Below are 17,540 nucleotides of genomic sequence, written 5' to 3' on the forward strand. Positions count from 1 at the left end.
GATTTCATCCCTCGGCCTACCTGAGTTTGCACTGGGAGTTGTGAATAGTTATGAGAATGGGTTAGCCCAGAAAATTGATTGCTATTAGCACTTGTCACTCAGGCAGGACTAAAAACAGTGCAAACCAAATTAGAGTTGACTTACACCTGACAATGAAAATCATGCCTTTTGGTCTTAACCCCATCGAGGAAGCTTAGTATGAATGATTGTACAGCTAGATGGCAGAGTTTGTTTCGAGCTTCAAACATGTGCCTTTTGCGATAGTGTTGTGCACAGGTAGCTTTTGTACTGCAGCCAGTGCCCATCCTTACCAAGAATGGTCTAGATAGCAGCGCTTTGCTGCACATTTTCATATTTTATACTGGTGCAGAAACCCCAGTTTCTTCTTCCCGAGGGCATTCGACTAAAAAGAGGAGAAAAGATGCACACTTACCTTTTGGTCGAACGCTCATCAGAGATCCTGGTCCTGAGGCCTCCTCTTCTTGCGCAATGGAGCGCGTTCACATTGGGACATCCATAGGAGTCATGTGGGTCTGGACACCCAATCATGGTAAAGTATTTTCTTATTCATAATAATAGGAGTTTCGTAAGTCCAAAACTCCTATTACTATGAATGAGAAACACACCCAAACACTACATAAAACATTTTTTTTTTAAACTCACATAAATACATTATAGAAATTAAAGTTGATTGAAATGTTTTGAAAAAAAATATTTGCCAATTTGTTAAAAAGTTTTAATTATGGTTTAAAATAAAATTATCTGAGAGGGCAGGGTTTTTAACAAATATATATTTTGACATTTTATTTTTATATGTTTTTGATATGTTTTTAAACTGTTATGCTGGTAAAAGTAAGCTATGCGCCTGCTTTTACCAGGCGCAAGAGTTTGAAGGACATTCGGAGGACAAGAGATGGGCAAATAAAATGTCTGCCGTGGGAATGTCCCTCTCCCTGAGATGCAGCCATCTGTCAAGCCAGAAACTTGACAGATCGGAAAAGCCGGTTTTCGGCGCATGCACCAAAAACCGGCTTTTCCGATGCCTTCCCGGGGCCGTACACACTCTTATACGGACCTGGGGAGTCCGGAATTTCAGGGCTTCAGATCTGATCCCAATAGGACACTCTGCTGGCACCAAAATGCAGTACACAGGCAGTTGGCATAAATGAAGAATCCGATCCCCTACAGCAGTTATGGGTTTAAAGAGGACACTTCATTGGCTGAAGAACTTTGGGTTGTCCTATAAATGCAAGTTCTTTCTTCAAACATTTTATTTTCTAATGAAATTCAGTTTAAATCCCACAATAACATTTTAAAGGATTAATAAGAACATATGCCATCTTTTCACTGCTGCTCCCATTGTCTGGTTGGAAATCCTGTTGGGTCTTAAGTACTCTGTAACTCAAAAACCATGAAAAATCAAAAGCATTGAGCACAACATTTTAGAATTCCTGCATCTAAAGTCACTGCTATATAGCTGTTGAAAGTTGTGTTTGAATACTAAAGTGACTTTGTTTTGCTATATTTATGTATTCTCAAAACCAACATAAAGCACTACACAAAAGCTATGCTTTAATCAATTCAAATGCAGTTCAAAGTAAGCCTGCTCTTTTGCGTTCTTTACTTTCAGCCTTTTCAAATTGCTTATCATAATTTTATTGTGCCAGTTTAAAAAATTGCAATGCTCAAATTAAATGCAATCCTGATTCTATGGATAGACTCAAGATGTACAAGCTGGATTTTTGCCCTTAATAATCAAATGTTCGAGTCCCATTTCCACATGCAATTCAAGTCAACTTTGAAATTCAGGGATAACTTCAGTGGGATAAATCCCAAGATCCACACTCAAAGTCCATACAGCATCAGCCATTGAATGAATTCCCTAGTCTTGGGCTTGGTTTAAGACTGAAAATGGGGCAGACGAGCAGATTACTTTCTTTAGCGAGTGGTCACTGTACTGCTGCCTCACTTTAAAAGCACAGTAACAACTCATGCTTCCAACACAGAGCATTCCCACTTGGCTCTGCTTTTCTCAACATGCAGTGTCCTCAGTCACTTTTCCAATCAATGACGCCTTTGTATGGACTTGTAACGACACTAAGCAGTTGTTTTCATCCATAGTCATGAATCTTAAAGCACCATGTACCTCACTTGCATATGGTCCTTTAAAATGGATGTGAGCTATTCTAAAAATCTTGGTTCTTTTAATTATGTAAATGTTCTGTTCCATCCTGCCAATACTAAGATGATGGTGTCTTTTTCTGTGTAAATTCCAGTCTTCAGATTATAGCAAGTGGGCTTTCCTTGTAACCTTCTGCAAAGGGTTGTGGAAGCAGATTCAACAGTAGCTTTCAAACAGGAATTGGATATATATTTGAAAAGTAAAAATTTGCAATTCTATGAGGAAAGAGTAGGGGTGTGGGTCTAATTCGATAACCGGCACAGGCACGATGGGCCGCATGCTGTATCATTCTATGTGTCAGCCATGGCTCAGTGGGAAGCATTCTTGCCATCTGATTTTCCCCGATATGCTGAACCCAGGCGATCAATTATGTCTGAGCACAAGTAGGTGCGTTCGCGGCGGGTTGGGGTCGGATTTCCCATTTTTAAGAAACCCTTTTCAGAGGGTTAACAATTATCCACAATTGCTGTAATTGCGCACTTCTACCGCCCAAGGAAATTCTCGGCCTGGGTCTTGGCTACAATACTGGTTTTAGATTTCACAGCAGTTCCTGTGAACAAACCTGGTCCACTGCAATCTGAAAGTTCTATCATGAAAGAAAGAACTTATATTTATATAGCGCCCATCACGACCTCAAGATGGCCCAACGCACTTTACAACCAATAAATACTTTTGGAGTGTAGTCACCGTTGTAATGTAGGAAACGTGGCAGCCAATTTGCACACAGCAATGTGATAATGACCAGATAATCTATTTTTGTTATGTTGATTGAGGGATAAATATTGGCCAGGATACCAGGGATAACTCCCCTGCTCTTCTTCGAAATAGTGCCATGGGATCTTTTACATCTACCTGAGAGGGCAGATGGGGCCTCGGCTTAACCTCCCATCCAAAAGATGGCACTCCCTCAGTACTGTATTGGAGCACTAGCCTAGATTTTCATGCTCAAGTCTCTGGAGTGGGACTTGAACCCACAACCTTCTGACTCAGCAGCAGGAGTGGTACCCACTGAGCCAAGGCTGACACTGACCACACCCAAATTGCCCTACAATGATAACTGTAAGATATAACTGACTCATAATAGTGAAAGTATTTAATTTAAAACAGTCCACGCTATTGTACATGTATTGGGGGGAAGGGTTTACTGAAAAGTTAATTTTTTTCCTGTTATTTCTAAAGAATCTTTACAATAAAAAGTTTTCCTGGAATTAGATCCTACGTCGCAAAATATTGCATTTCGGTTAGAAAGGCAACAGTTTCTTATCTGTCGCATGTCTTGGCAGCAGAGCAGTTCAGCTTCCCTGATTGTTATTTGGATTATATGTGATCAAGGAAGATAACTCGCTCGCAGTAAGTCAATTCCTTTTAAAGCTGCGATTGGGATTCAAGGTCAAACTAAGCTTTATCTACCCAGAATGAATTTAATTGGTGAAAACATCTAAATCTGTAACTTTGCTGCTTTGTTGTTAATAGTCTGGCTTTGTGAGGGGTTGGGAGGTTGATTGTCAAGCTCGTTTTATTTATTAGATCAGAAAACTCCATTATGGGGATTGCAGGTATTAGCTGTGAGAGATTTGTGTGAAATTTGCCATACTGGACTGTTATTGCAGTGCACTGTCAGATGCAATTTGTGCCTTAGGGTGTATTCACACCATTTTCAGTAGTCAGTGTAAGTGCACCTTTCCTCTTCAAAGGCTTGATTGTCTTTAATGGCATGTAAAGTACCTTGTGCTCCGTGTGACTTGGGTTTATGGACAAAGAAATCGTAGGTAAATATAATCCCCATTTACAATCACCCTTCCCGTGCGGATTAGAGAAATGCAGCCACAGTCCTGATGAGCGTTAATTGTAGATAAGATCTACATCATCTTTATCGCTAATTGCTGTATACTGGGATGGTATTACAAATATAGAAAAATAATTTGTCTTGTGTAAATAAGTCTTTGATAAAACAGGCATTCTCTTGGAGATAAAAAGAAATGAAAGAACTTGTATTTTATACAGCACTTTTCATGACCTCAGGACATCCCAAAGCGTTTCACAGCCACTCTTGCAGCATAGGGAAATGCGACAGTCAATTTGTGCACAAATGCCAATGAAATAAATGACCAGGTAATTTGATGTTGGTTGAGGGGCAAATATTAGCTAGGACTCCGTGAGAACTCCCCCGGGGCTAAAATTGCCCCTTTCAGTAAGGCCTCTGACCGCCGGAAAGCGGGGACCACAGGGCAGCGTGGAATGGCTGCTGACTCTCGGTGGAGGGGCTGCCATTTCAGAAATAGCCCATCCTCAGGTTTGGAGTGTGCCCGGGACCGCTCTGCCCGTTTTCCCGCTACGGTGTGCACGCGCCGACCCCTTACTGTCTGCCGGGGATCCCTTTTCCAAAATTGCCCCGCCACTGGCCGGTGCCCCCGACCGACAGCTTTTTTTGTCGGTGCGCTCTGTGTGAAATGGCGGGAGAGCACACTGCCCCAGCCACCGCCTTATTTTTCTTTGTCGGCCGACTGCCAGGTCAGGCTAACTATTATGCCCGCAGGTTCGGCCGGGCCGCCTCCCTGATGGTCCAGTGGACCTAATTAAAATAAACGCAGTTTGCAGCAGCCCTCCCCTTTAACTGAAGGGTAGAGACGTCGTGACACTTACTATAAGGGAGTGGTGCACTGTTGGAGGTGCCGTCTTTCGGATGACATGTTAAACCAAGCCTGCCTTCCCATGATATTATTAGAAGAGAAGGGGGTGGCAATGACGTCACCAGCCCGGTGCTGATGAGTGACAGCTTCGGCTATTCCGTCCTGCCACCACTTCTGCCCCGCTAGTGACGGTTACTCCGTCCCGCTCCCCACTTCCGTCCCCATCATGACCAATTTCCACCCGGCTCGAAAAAAAAACCGAAGAGCTGAATTTCGCCGGATAGGCTGCCGCATCCATTGCAGCGGTCAGAACACAACAAAAACGGTAGGTACAACCCGTTTCTGGCGGATGGCAATTTCTGCCCCCCCACCCCCTTCTCTTCTAATAGTATCATGGGAAGGCAGGCTTGGTTTAACATGTCATCCGAAAGACGGCACCTCCAACAGTGCACCACTCCCTTATAGTAAGTGTCAACCTGGAAGGTGTAATTGTTGGAAATCAGGAATAACCATCGGAAATATTATCCACGCTAACCTAGAAAAAGCTCCCAAAAAGCTAATAACTGTCCTGACAAGTGAAACAAGGTGTTACACTACTTTTGCAATTTAAATGGTAGGTTTACGCTACATTCCTTTACTTGTAATGTAGGAAAAAAAGACATTCATGAAAGCCTTAAAGGGAAATCCACATGTTGATGACAAAAGTTGGTGGTATATTTCCAGGGGGAGTGCTCCCCTGAAACATTTTTAACTTTTAAATTAAAAGCGAGAGCCTCTCTTCTCCAACCCTCTTCCCTGGATTGTCATGAATTTACCTCCCACTTCATTGGCATTGATTTATTCTTCCCTCTCCCTTTCATTGCCATCCAATTCCCATAGTCACCCCTCCCCAACCACTTCCCGTTGGCATGCATTCTGCCCCCTTCCCTTGCCATGCATTATGCCCCCTCTCCTCGGCCTACATTCTGTTCTTTCTCTTATCCTTGCCGTGCATACCGTCTCCTCCATTCCCTTTCCTTACATTCTTCCCCCACTCGCGACACCTTTTATCCTGTCTCCTTCCCTTCGCCTCCATTTCCCCTCCTCACTCCGCCCGTTCCTACCTGTGTCCGGTACTAATAAAAACTGGTCCCGCTCCTTCTCTCGGCACCATTCCTGCCTCTCTATACTGTAGGCCGGAAGTCCCCGTTCTCACAAAAGTTCCCACCGGTAGAGATGGAAATTCAGGCCGCTAACAGTGGGAATTTTGCAGAGAGGGGGAGTAGGATCCGTATGGCATATTAACGGCCAGATTCGGGAGGGGACAGGGGCAGAGGGTGGCCTGGTTGCAGTGCTTTGTGGCAGAAAATGCTAGCATGCTGACTGGGCCCTCCAATTGCTGACTCTCACCTTGAAACGTTGAAGGTTGGCATGTATGAAATGCACAACAGGTTAGTCAGCCTATGAAAGAGAAAGACAGGTGAAAGTCTTCAGAGATCAGAACGGAACATTAATCTGCATGAAAAATTATTTTTCCCTCTGGATAATGTGGAGTGCTTGTGCATGCTGCTGAATCAGAATCAGAAACTGAAGCACTAATGGTACATAGGTAATAGTAGGCAACTAGAGTGGTACAGAGTATGTGCTGTTAATCAGGACTTGGCAACATTACAGTAGGGCATAGTTTATTGTGGTGACAATCTTGAAAAGCTGCACATTACATTCCAGTTTATAATTTACATTTTTAATTTATAGAAGTATGTTGATTTTCTGGTACATTGCTAGCATCAGCTCCAAGGGATATTGTAGTCTGTGTCACATTAATGAAACTTTGACATTTGTTATAAAGTCTTCATGGGATTTTGTAATTTTTTTGTAATCTGCTTAGTACAGAACATTCCAAAGACATGCCTGTTGCAGTACATCATGGTGTTATGGGCAAAACGGACACATTTTGCTGCAATCCATCTTGCGCCTATTTAATATTGTAGCACTGTCACTAATGGCAGCCCTGACTTGCTGTAAAATAAATGAGGTGGTGCCACTACAAGAAGCACTGGCAGCAAATGCAGGGGGCTGGCAGCAGTGCTGCTAGCTGCCATTCTTCCAGCTGCAAGCAGATTAAGCACCCGAGCCCATCTGTACAGGCCCATGGGGCGCTCTCCTGGCCAGAAACTGAAAAAGATGATCAAAAGCTTTTGAAGAAACACACATGAGCAGACTTGGCACATGTGCCGTTGGTTCTTTGTTGCCGCTGCTGTGGAATTCACCCCGCGACAGAGTCGGGGCAGATTCCTGAGCGCGGGAGCCCCGGCGTAGTGCAGAACCACTTCTCCTTGATGTATTTCTGCCATGTGAAATGGGGCAGAAATTCCTGAAAGGGATGCAGAGCTCATTTCAGATCAGTATCCTCCATCATAACATTGGAACTTGCAATAAAGTACAAACATAATGTATATTATATGAATAGTATAAAAAACTGTGTTCACTGTAACTGTGTTTTGATTTTTTTCCTGATTTACAGGAAGCTGCAATGGCCAAACTGGCAGCATCTGAGGCTGCAACAAATATAGCTCATAAAGTAAGTACCGCAGCTGTTCATCAGCTAGTTTTGAAGGAAACATGCATGCCATTGTGTGTTAGTGTTCCAATATTAATGCATATTAGGGGCGGGTGGGTGGGTGAATTTGCACCAGGAATTCACTACTCAACAAGTTCCTCATCAGATTCCCTTCACAATGAATTTGATTTTGGTCAGGAGTAGAGGTGCAGTCAAGGTACTTATCTAGTGGAATGTAGGAGATCAGGGCTTCTGCAGGCTGAGGATGTCACATCAGGTGGTGGTAGACATCTGCAGCCTCCTACAGGAAGATCTGCTCCCTGCTGATTGATTCACTGTAGGCTGTTGTTGAATACCTCTGAATGTCTGGTTATAGAGCAGTACTGGCAAAACGTATCACCTGCCCACTCTCTGGGCAGGGAAATAGTAAAGAGAACAGGGACAGCTTACAAAAAAAATCAAAAATAACCTCATTCGTATTGCTGCTTTTGTTGACTATTATATTAGGTTCCGTAACTAAATTATTCAAGGTCAGGGATGTGGCAAAACATTGAAAATGCTAGATTAGTTCCCTAATGCCCTGAGACTGCGCCATGGCATCTGTACATCTTGATGCCCCTCACTTCACTCAAATATAATTTTAAACATATCTGCAATGTGTGAGTCTCCATTTAGAAACAGGCCTCCAACAGATACATTGCAGCACAGAGTATGTGGGTTTCTGAGAATGACTAAAAAAATGGAAAATAAGATTAGTATAGCATTAAACAAGTATTTTCGTTAGGAAAAGGATAAAATTAAATTTAAGGAAAATAGGACACAGCATAGGAGGACAAATAGAATGGGATGAACACAAATGAATGTTCATTTTTTTTTATTTAAAATTGTGTTTTGGTATTTAGTTTAACAGTCTACTTTTAATATTACAGAAATAAAGCCATGTTTGGCTGTTGAGTAAATGTATTTAATAATTGGTGCCATTGCATGAGAACTAAAATCAAACAACCAGGAATTTTTCTGGACCTAATAGTAGTTTAAGGATTAAAAAATAAGATAGTTTATTATGTTTGTGTTTTTAAACATAATGTAAATGTTGTTATGCTTTTCTAGTAGCTCATTAGAAACAGTGGGAGTATTTTAACTCCCAAGAATGGGTGGGTTGGGAGCGTGGGAGGGTTAAAAGTTTTGATTTTTAGAGCGGGGGCACTGCCCGGCTCCAACGCGCCCACTTCCTGGTTTACCGAAGGTGCGTTTGGATCAATGTTTCTCCCTAATTTTTGGGGGTGAGCGGCACCTTTAATGTGCTGCGCAGCCCATTGAAAATTTTGCGAAATCTCCCACTGACCTCCCGACCCGCACAGCTTACCGGGAATGTTGTTTTGGATGCTGCCGAGAAACCTATTCGCAAAAGTCAGGGATTTATTAATTGGATGTGGGTGGGTGCTTATTGGTGCAATTAACGTCCTTAGGAGACATTAATGAGGTATTCGTAAATTGTGTTTAACTTGGCCCCAAATTTAACTTGTGCATTACGGGTTTCCCAGGGCTTGGCAAACTGATCAGGGAAACAAAGAGTTTGAGCAGCAGTTCAGGCAGGTATTTAAATTGTCATTGTTCCATCTGAATAAAAGCTCACTTATTGCAGCTGGTATCTCAGTTTCTTCTGGCAAACTTGTGGCAGAGAGTGCTGTGTGAGTACAGCTTTTTTCAACCTGGAATGATTTCAAATTGACACAATCAGAATGGCAAGCGTCTTGCACGTGTTTGAGAGTACTTAGAAGAGGAAGACCATCACCATCCATGGCAGCGAAGACATGCTGTGATGGGATCTGCATATGCACAGGAGGGAGGGAGGTGTGAGGGAGGGGGTTGGGGGGGAGATGGGGGGGAGGGAGGTGCAGGGGAGGGAGATGGGCGGGGTGGAGGTGTACAGGAGAGAGGCCAAGGTTGCAGGAGGTATTACTCACGTCACAGGGTTTACAGACAGAGACTCAGCTTCCTTGACTTCTCAGAAGATCAGGGCTTCTGCAGGCTGAGGATGTCACATCAGGTGGTGGTAGACATCTGCAGCCTCCTACAGGAAGACCTGCTCCCTGCTGGTCCTGGTGGCCACACATTACCAGTGGCTGTGTCAGTGACCACCACCCTCAACTTTTGCACCTCCGGATCCTTCCAGGGCGCCACCAACGACATAGCCAGGATCTCCTAATCGGCTGCACATAAATGCATAAGGCAAATTGCTGGTGGCTTGTTTGCTAGGTCCAGCAATTATGTAAATTTCCCCTGTGCTGACATTAACCAGAATGAGTGGGCAATCGGATTTGTCCCACTCTGTCTGGATTCCCCTGGGTACAGGCTGTCATCGACTCCACACCCTTGGCAATCCAAGCACATTACAGCAAATGGGGGTGTTTATAAACCGCAAGTAATATTTGTCCGTCAATGCGCAGCTGGTGTGCAACCACACGAAGAGGTCATAAGAACATAAGAAATAGGAGCAGGAGTAGGCCATTTGGCCCCTTGAACCTGCTCTGCCATTTATTAAGATCATGGCTGATCTGATCTTGGGCTCAGCTCCACTTCCCTATTCACACTCATAACCCTTCACTCCCTTATCGTTCAAAAATCTGTCCATCTCCACCTTAAATATATTCAATGACCCAGCCTGCACAGCTCATTTTCCAGGGCCGACAATTATGTAAATTTTCCCTGTGATGACGTTAATCAGCCCATACAGGTCTGCGCCAGATTCCCTGGGAGCTGTCATGATGCCTTCGTAATGCGGATCCAATATCCCAGACATTCTGTTCCAGGAAGCAGACTTAAATGCTGGCTCTTGGGAGACACGGGATACCCACTTCAAACTTGGCTCATGACACCTGTGAGGAACCCTCTTGAGAGGCAGGAGCGCTACAACGAGAGCCACATGAACAAACTTCAGGTGCCTAGATAGGTCTAGAGGTGTCCTCCTGTACCAGCCAGTGAGGGTGTCCAGAATAATCGTGGTGTGCTGCGTCCTGCACAACATTGCACAGCAATGAGGATTGCAGGTAGCGGAAGGTGAAGGGGCTCATCACTCATCTTCGGATGTGGAGAACATAGAGGAGGAGGAAGATGGGGCGCCCATCATCAGACCATCGTCAGACCAGCCGCTTAGGGAGGCCATAATATCACAATGGTTCACCTCATGTGAAATATAAGAAATTAAATCCTGAGGTCTGCTCTCACCACCAGGATCACCCCCCTAGCTCGTTGCACTCAGCAGGCCATCAATCCACCCATTGCCCAATGGGTCCCATCATGTTATGACGTTCATCACGAGACAAGTGAAAGGGGCGAGTTGACACTTGGGACACAATGATGGACAAGACGTGGAAGTGGTGCTAATCAATAAATTTGATGTGCCATTATAAAGAAAGGAAACTTAACAACATAATATTTGGACAAATATCCATTGGTGACTTACAATTTATTCAACTTACACTTCCTACCGCTTCCAAGTAGTTCATCATATGTGGCTTCAGCAGAAGTAGAGGCAGGCTGCTCGGATCCCTGCCCAGACTGTTGAGATGTTTATGGCCTACGCCCTCTGGGTCTTGGAGCCTGTGATGGCCCCACCAAAGACTGCTCCACTTGCACCTGTACAGGGGCAGACTCAGCCTTCAGGAGTCGAGGCAACATGTCGGCTACTGGCTGAGGGGGAAGCAACAAGTGAGAAGTGGGAGTGCTTCGAGTTGAGTTCCCACTTCTGTGTCCCCTTTCACCATCATCCCTCTCGACCAGTGCCACATCAGACCAGCTTGGTAGAGATCAGTGACATGTTGTAAGGCCAGGGATAAGGCATCTGTCAACCTGCTTAAAACCAAAGTCTGCATGGCTGTGGTCATGGCCTGCAAGAACTCTTTTGCGAGCCATGCTTGAAGCTCCATGGAAGCGACCACTCTCTCTCTCCATGGCAGACATTCTCGCAATTTCCTGCATGAGCAATCCACTAGCGATTGAATTGGACTCCTCTATCTTCTTCACTATTGTGGAGAGTGTGCGTGGACATCTGTCAGTATCTGGCTAACTTGTTAATGCATCTCTAGCATTCTCCTTGTCAACGATAGCCCCCGGGGTTCAGCGTCTGTGTCCAGCTAAGCAGAGCTTGGAGAGGCTTGCACCCCCTGGCTTGGACTCTCCACAGCTGTTCCTGCCATCAGTGTTTGCCTGTGCTCACTGGTGAGGTGTGACTCCCCAGGTGAAAACCCCAATAACTCACCGATGGACCCACCGAAGTGCGAGTGTCTGCGCTGGTCCATGGCTCTAGGTGCTGTGACGATGCACCCTCAGAAGAATTGAGATACTCTGAGGAATCATGGATGTCCTGTGACACTTGTTTGGAGGCCCTGAAAGACAAAAGAAAGGGATATAATTTAGTCACGGCAAAGTCACAATCATGACAATCACCACACTCAATCTGCTCATCGTTCAGAAGTACAGTCAGCTGATGCATATCAGAGCTATTTGTAGTTCTGTCACCAGCTATCTGTGAGCTCCCTGTCTCTCCATCTCTGACCGAGAGGGATGCAGATGTGCCACTTATCTCCAGGGTGTCCTCCTGGACTTTTCTTTGTGGTGGTCCTCTCCCTCTCCCTTGCTCTCTTCCCCTACGAGGGGCAAAAAAAAAACCTTGAGTGAAGGTGAGGTACTCACCCAATGGATGCAGTGTATTCAGTGAGGGTGACTATGAGACAGATGCGTTCCATTGAATAAGGATTGGGGTGAGTGACCACGATGGATGGATAAATGGGGAGGCATAGAAAGTGAAGACTGGGAGCTGCTGAAAGTTGAGTGGGTGCGAGGAGTGATGTGATGTAGAACACTTAGCAAGACAGAGCTCACTTTTCCTGAACTGGTTAGGTCATTAAACCGCTTCCTACATTGCATTGTTCGCATGCCAGACACGAGACTCCCAAAGCAAGCGCTCTACTTGGAACTCCTTCATGGCAAACGAGCCAAAGGTGGGCAGAGGAAACGTTACAAGGACATCCTCAAAGCCTCCCTGATAAAGAGCAACATCTCCACTGACACCTGGAAGTCCTCTGGCCAAAGATGGAGGAAGTGCATCCGGGAGGGCGCTGAGCACCTCGGGTCTTATCGCCGAGAGCATGCAGAAATCAAGCGCAGGCAGCGGAAGGAGCGTGCGGCAAACCAGTCCCACCCACACTTTCCCTCAACAACTGTGTCCCACCTGTGACAGGGACTGTGGTTCTCGTATTGGACTGTTCAGCCACCTAAGGACTCATTTTAAGAGTGGAAGCAAGTCTTCCTCGATTCCGAGGGACTGCCTATGATGATGACATTGCATCCATGAACCGGCCACAGCGCTGCTGCTGCTCACCTCCTCAGCTCCCTCCAACTACAGCTTCTTGGTGAGAGCAGCAGGTTTCTTCCCATCGCTGGGGAAAAGTCTGTCCCTCCTCCTCCTCCTGACTGCACCCAGCAGTAATTCCAACGAGACATCATTAGTTCTAAGTGCTGCCCTTGCTCCAAGTCTACCATCCATCCTGAACACCTCTCGTGGCCATTTGTGCACTATCCCTATAAATCGAGCTGAGATTGTGTCATGCGGACCTGCATCTCACCTGCTGCACAGTTTGGAGACGCAAAACCTGGTCGTTAAAATTAATTGGTAGAATTGAGTTTCGATCACTAATTCTGACCCGCTCAGTTGACTTCCGGGTTTCTCTCATGCACTTCCACCCACGCTTTTAAACCGCCTTCATATTAACATTGGGACCAATACTTTTGGAATAGAAGTACAGTATATGAAAAATATATTTTATCTAAAACATGAGTCAGTTCATCTTTTGAAGCACAAAAAAGCAAACTAGATGTATGATGTTGAGTCAACTGGGCTCAATTTTGCCCAGTGATTTGTGCCGTTTTTTTGGCACGCGCTGCTTTTTTTGCCGTAAGTTTTTAAATTAAAGTTTCCCCATGGAATCTGCGCCAGCATAACGAGTTAGTTACGATTTTTTTTTATGTCATAGAGGGCGTTACCTCATGTCTGAGCCAGTTTTATCATTTTTCGAAGTTTGCCCCCAAAAATTTCTCCTCGGTCGGCGTATCTGGCCACTCCTGAAAAACCTTCTGGTGAGTTAAGAGAAAGCAGCGCACATTGAAAAATCGCCCCTGAAAGACATCATTGTTTTTCATTGAAGTTTTGGAGGGAGATAAGAACACTTTAAATACGCATAATAAAGATTAAACTTTTTTGCCTTACAACGGAGTAGATGGAAGTTTGATCAGAATTCCGAAGTTTTCATTTTCTTGTAACTCACACGCCACCACCAAATGTCTTCAAACAGGGCTGGAGGGTCGGAGCGTCAGCCGACAGAATTAGCCCCACACCCAGACACATGGGCTTGGGGCTCGGCTGCAAAACGAGCCCGGTGGGGGTGGAGGTGCTGTTGAAGGCGATCGGAAGAAATTGCAAGACTGCACTAGGCATCAAATGAGCCCGGGGGGGGGGGGGGGGTGGTGGGAGGAGGGGTTCACAGTCACTGAGCTTGCTCAGATCTGGGTATGGTCCATACAGACCTTGGGGAGAGAGAACAAAGAACTTGTCCTGTCTACCTGCTGCTTTGAGCTTCTTGCAAAGGTAAAATTTAAGCATGGGGGCAATACTGACAGTGCCATTCCTTGTGCGAACCTTCTGCATCGTGGTGCTGCAGAGGAGACAATGATTCGACGTCACATGACATGACACGACATCGCATGAGGAACATCAGAGCCCGTAGGGTGCTGGGCAGTAGGCCTTACCCATGTCGTGTATATCAAGACAGGTGTTCGTACCTGCACCTGAGTGATGCAGACTGTGTCAGAAGGCTGCATTTCCGCAAAGAAGTTGTAACTGAGGTCTGTGAGTTGGTGAAAGCAGACTTGCAACCTAGAAGCATCAGGAGGATTGCTTTGTCAGTTGAAGTGAAGGTTACAGCTGCATTTTCATTCTATGCCTCTGGATCCTTCCAAGCTACAACTGGGGATGTGTGCGCTATTTCTCAACATGCAACACATGTCTGAATTCAGCAGGTGACTGCTGCACTATATGCCCGGAGAAATGCTTACATAAAGTTCCCCATGACAGCCCAGGCAATGCGTGACAGGGCTGTGGGCTTCTCCAGGATTGCTGGCTTCCGAAAGGTACAGGACTTCATTGATTGTACCTACATCACCTTGAGAGCACCTCTGGAGGATTCCGAGATGTACAGGAACAGAAAAGGTTTCCACTCCATTAATGTACAGCTCGTATGTGACGACATGCATCACATCATGTCGGTCGATGCAAGATACCCTGGGAGCACCCGTGATGCGTTCATCCTATGCGAGAGCACTATATCTGCCATGTTTCAGCAGTAGCCAGAAGGGCAGAGCTGGCTACTAGGAGATAAAAGGTACGGCTTCGCCAACCTGGCTTATGATGCCTCTATGTGTAACCTGGACAGAAGCTGACCGGGAATACAACACGTCGCACATTGCGACACGCAGCATCATAGAGAGGACCATTGACATCTTGAAACAGCGTTTCCGATGCCTGGACCATTCTGGAGGCTACTTGCTGTACTCCCCTGAGACATGCTGCATAATTTAGCCATCATGAGGCAGCAGCACCTAGTAGAAGAATACCCACCTGCGGTGAGAGTGGCTGATGATAATGATGAGGAAGATGCAGATGACGAGCAGGAGGAGAACGAGGACAAGGAAGCCATGCAAGTACCTGAACCCAGAGCACGACGGAGGCCAGCAATCCTGGAGAAGCCCACAGCCCTGTTTCAGAGTCAGAGGTGTGTCCCCGCTGTGCAGGATTGTAGCCTGTAACCCAGTAATAAAAGTAAAGTGATGTGACCAGATTTCAGCCAGTAGGTGGCGCTCGCATGCAGAATACATCTTTTCTGCCCCCTGCAGGATTCGAGACACATATGCAATGGGCTGTAGTTGATCAGCTCGCATTTGATACAGAACTGCAGTGAGGCTTTGCTCTGTGGCCCTGACCTCAAAATGGAAGGGTGGCGTGGGATCAGGAGGGATCAGACATGCGGCCTGTATCGCTGCAGTTTTTAATTTAGCTATGGACTGGGTGTGGGCGTCAGACCATTCGGGCGTATGTCACCACCCTGCAGTTTTATTAAATCATACAGGGGCTTTGCACACGCTGCAAAGCCTGGGATAAAGTTCCTTTGGTACCCCACCAAACGCAAGAATGATTGTAGGGCTATTTTGGAAGTGGGTAATGGCAGTCGCTGTATTATCTCCACCTTGTGAGAGTCGGGGGATGATCCCTCTGGAGAAATGGACACTCCTAGAAAGGTGACCCGTTCTTTTACTAATTGAGCCTTACGGGGATTCACCTTTAGTCCCGCCTGAGACAACAATGTCAAAAGTTTGTTTAAAAGGGACAGATGCTCCTCCATGCTGTTGGTTGCCAACACTAGGTCGTCTACGTACTGTAGCAAACAGGTAGGGCGGGAAAAGTCTTTTAAAATTGCAGCCATTCTTTTGTGGAATATTGTGGGGGCATTGTGGAACCCCTGAGGCAGGCATGTTCAGGTACAGCTCTGGTCCTCAAATGTGAATGCAAATTTGTACTGGTCTTCCCTCTTAACAGGGATACTCCAGAATCCATTGGCGATGTCGAGGGTCGAGAAGTATTTGGAACCAGCAGGAATTTAAGATAATATGGTGGGAGTTTCTCTTACTACCGGTGAGCAGGCTGGTGTTACAGAATTTAACTTTCTGTAATCAATAGTCAGTCGCCAACTGCTATCAGGCTTTTTAACCGGCCATGAGGGTGAATTGGTCGTGAAAGTGCCTGTCCTAAGAACACCCTGCTCGACTAGGGATTTTATGGTGTCTCGGATGTAAGGATGATTCTCCCTTAGGATGGGGTACTGTTTAGTGAATGAGTAGGAGGGAGGTCCCTCAATAGATTCCTCGCCTGCCATTTTTCCACAGTCATGCTTGCATGTGGCAAACACCGCTAGGTGTTCCCGAATTAGTTTTGATACAGCTTCACTTTTGCTCCCCGGCGGTCATACTCAGAAGGCTTTTTAATAGCAAAAACCGAGTGAGCATCTGAAATTTCTATCACTCCTGCCTTATCTCCCAATCCCATCCAAACACAGTCCTGATTATAATCTATCACTGCGCCATACTGATCCAACACATCAGTCCCTAAAATTCCCCTTCCGTTGGGGGTGGTCATCAGCATCGGCGCTGGGACCTTACAGGTGAGGCCTCCCAACTGAAGTTCAGTGGCCTTCCCTGTATACGCGCTGGTTATATCACTGTTAAACCCTTTAAGGGTCATACAACCCTTGCCCGCCGCTGCATGGCGTTCAGGGTATGGGGTGTGGATGATGGTAACGGCTGAGGCAGTATCGATAAGCATTATCTGCTACTTGCCCCCTTTTAAGACAACAAGGACTACTGGTCTCCCGCTACCATCACCTCGGAACCCCAGTTCTGACCAATCTTTGGGGGCCGAACCCTGTCATAGGGTCGATCCTTGAATGGGTCCCTTTAATGAGTGTGTATCCATTGATGATGTCGGTGATTGTGTGCATCGGTAAATGATTTTGCATCCTCCCCGTGGCAATTTGGGTTTGTATGAGGGTTATCAATTGATCCAATCGTTGATCTGACCCAGAGGCTTGGATTCGTCCCTCGGGAGGTACTATGCATTGCATCATGGTTCGCTGCTGGTCTGGGTCTGCTGCAGTCTTTTGCTCGGTGGCCTACCTTCTTACAATTAAAGCACTGTCCCTTAAAGGGGTAGTTTTGCGATCCCTCCACCATTGACACTGGTTTATTTGCAGTGGGTGGTGACTTCACCTTTAACTGGTCTTTTACCATCTCCCAGGCTATTTGAGCGCTGGTCTCTCTATCTGTCTACTGATTGGTGGGCCTCATGGCTATTCCCAGGATGGTTTTAGATAAAGAGTGGAGTTGGGTCAGGAACATCGATTTAAATTGTTCCTGATTCTTTCCTACTGTAGCATTTGCCTCGGTTGATAGATATCGTACAGGCGATTACTGAAGGCTCTAGGGGTCTCTTCTGGGTGCTGCTTGGTCTGATTAAGCAGAGCCACTAAGTTCAAGTTTTGGATCCCTAAATGGTTTAGGATCTTGGTCATGAGTGCTGTGC

At 45.9% G+C, this 17,540-nt stretch overlaps 1 protein-coding gene across 3 annotated transcripts in view; it reads left to right on the top strand.

Annotated features, from left to right (window-relative positions):
• acads (acyl-CoA dehydrogenase short chain) overlaps positions 1–17,540 on the top strand; it is a 246,413-nt gene that overhangs the window by 208,138 nt on the left and 20,735 nt on the right. For all 3 annotated transcript variants that reach the window (XM_070886307.1, XM_070886309.1, XM_070886308.1), the window contains one exon: positions 7,316–7,372. In XM_070886307.1, the coding sequence (XP_070742408.1) occupies positions 7,316–7,372 (57 nt within the window). The remainder of the gene's footprint in view (positions 1–7,315; positions 7,373–17,540) is intronic.

This window comes from Pristiophorus japonicus, chromosome 8 (genome assembly GCF_044704955.1).
Source record: "Pristiophorus japonicus isolate sPriJap1 chromosome 8, sPriJap1.hap1, whole genome shotgun sequence".
Classification (NCBI taxonomy): domain Eukaryota; kingdom Metazoa; phylum Chordata; class Chondrichthyes; family Pristiophoridae; genus Pristiophorus; species Pristiophorus japonicus.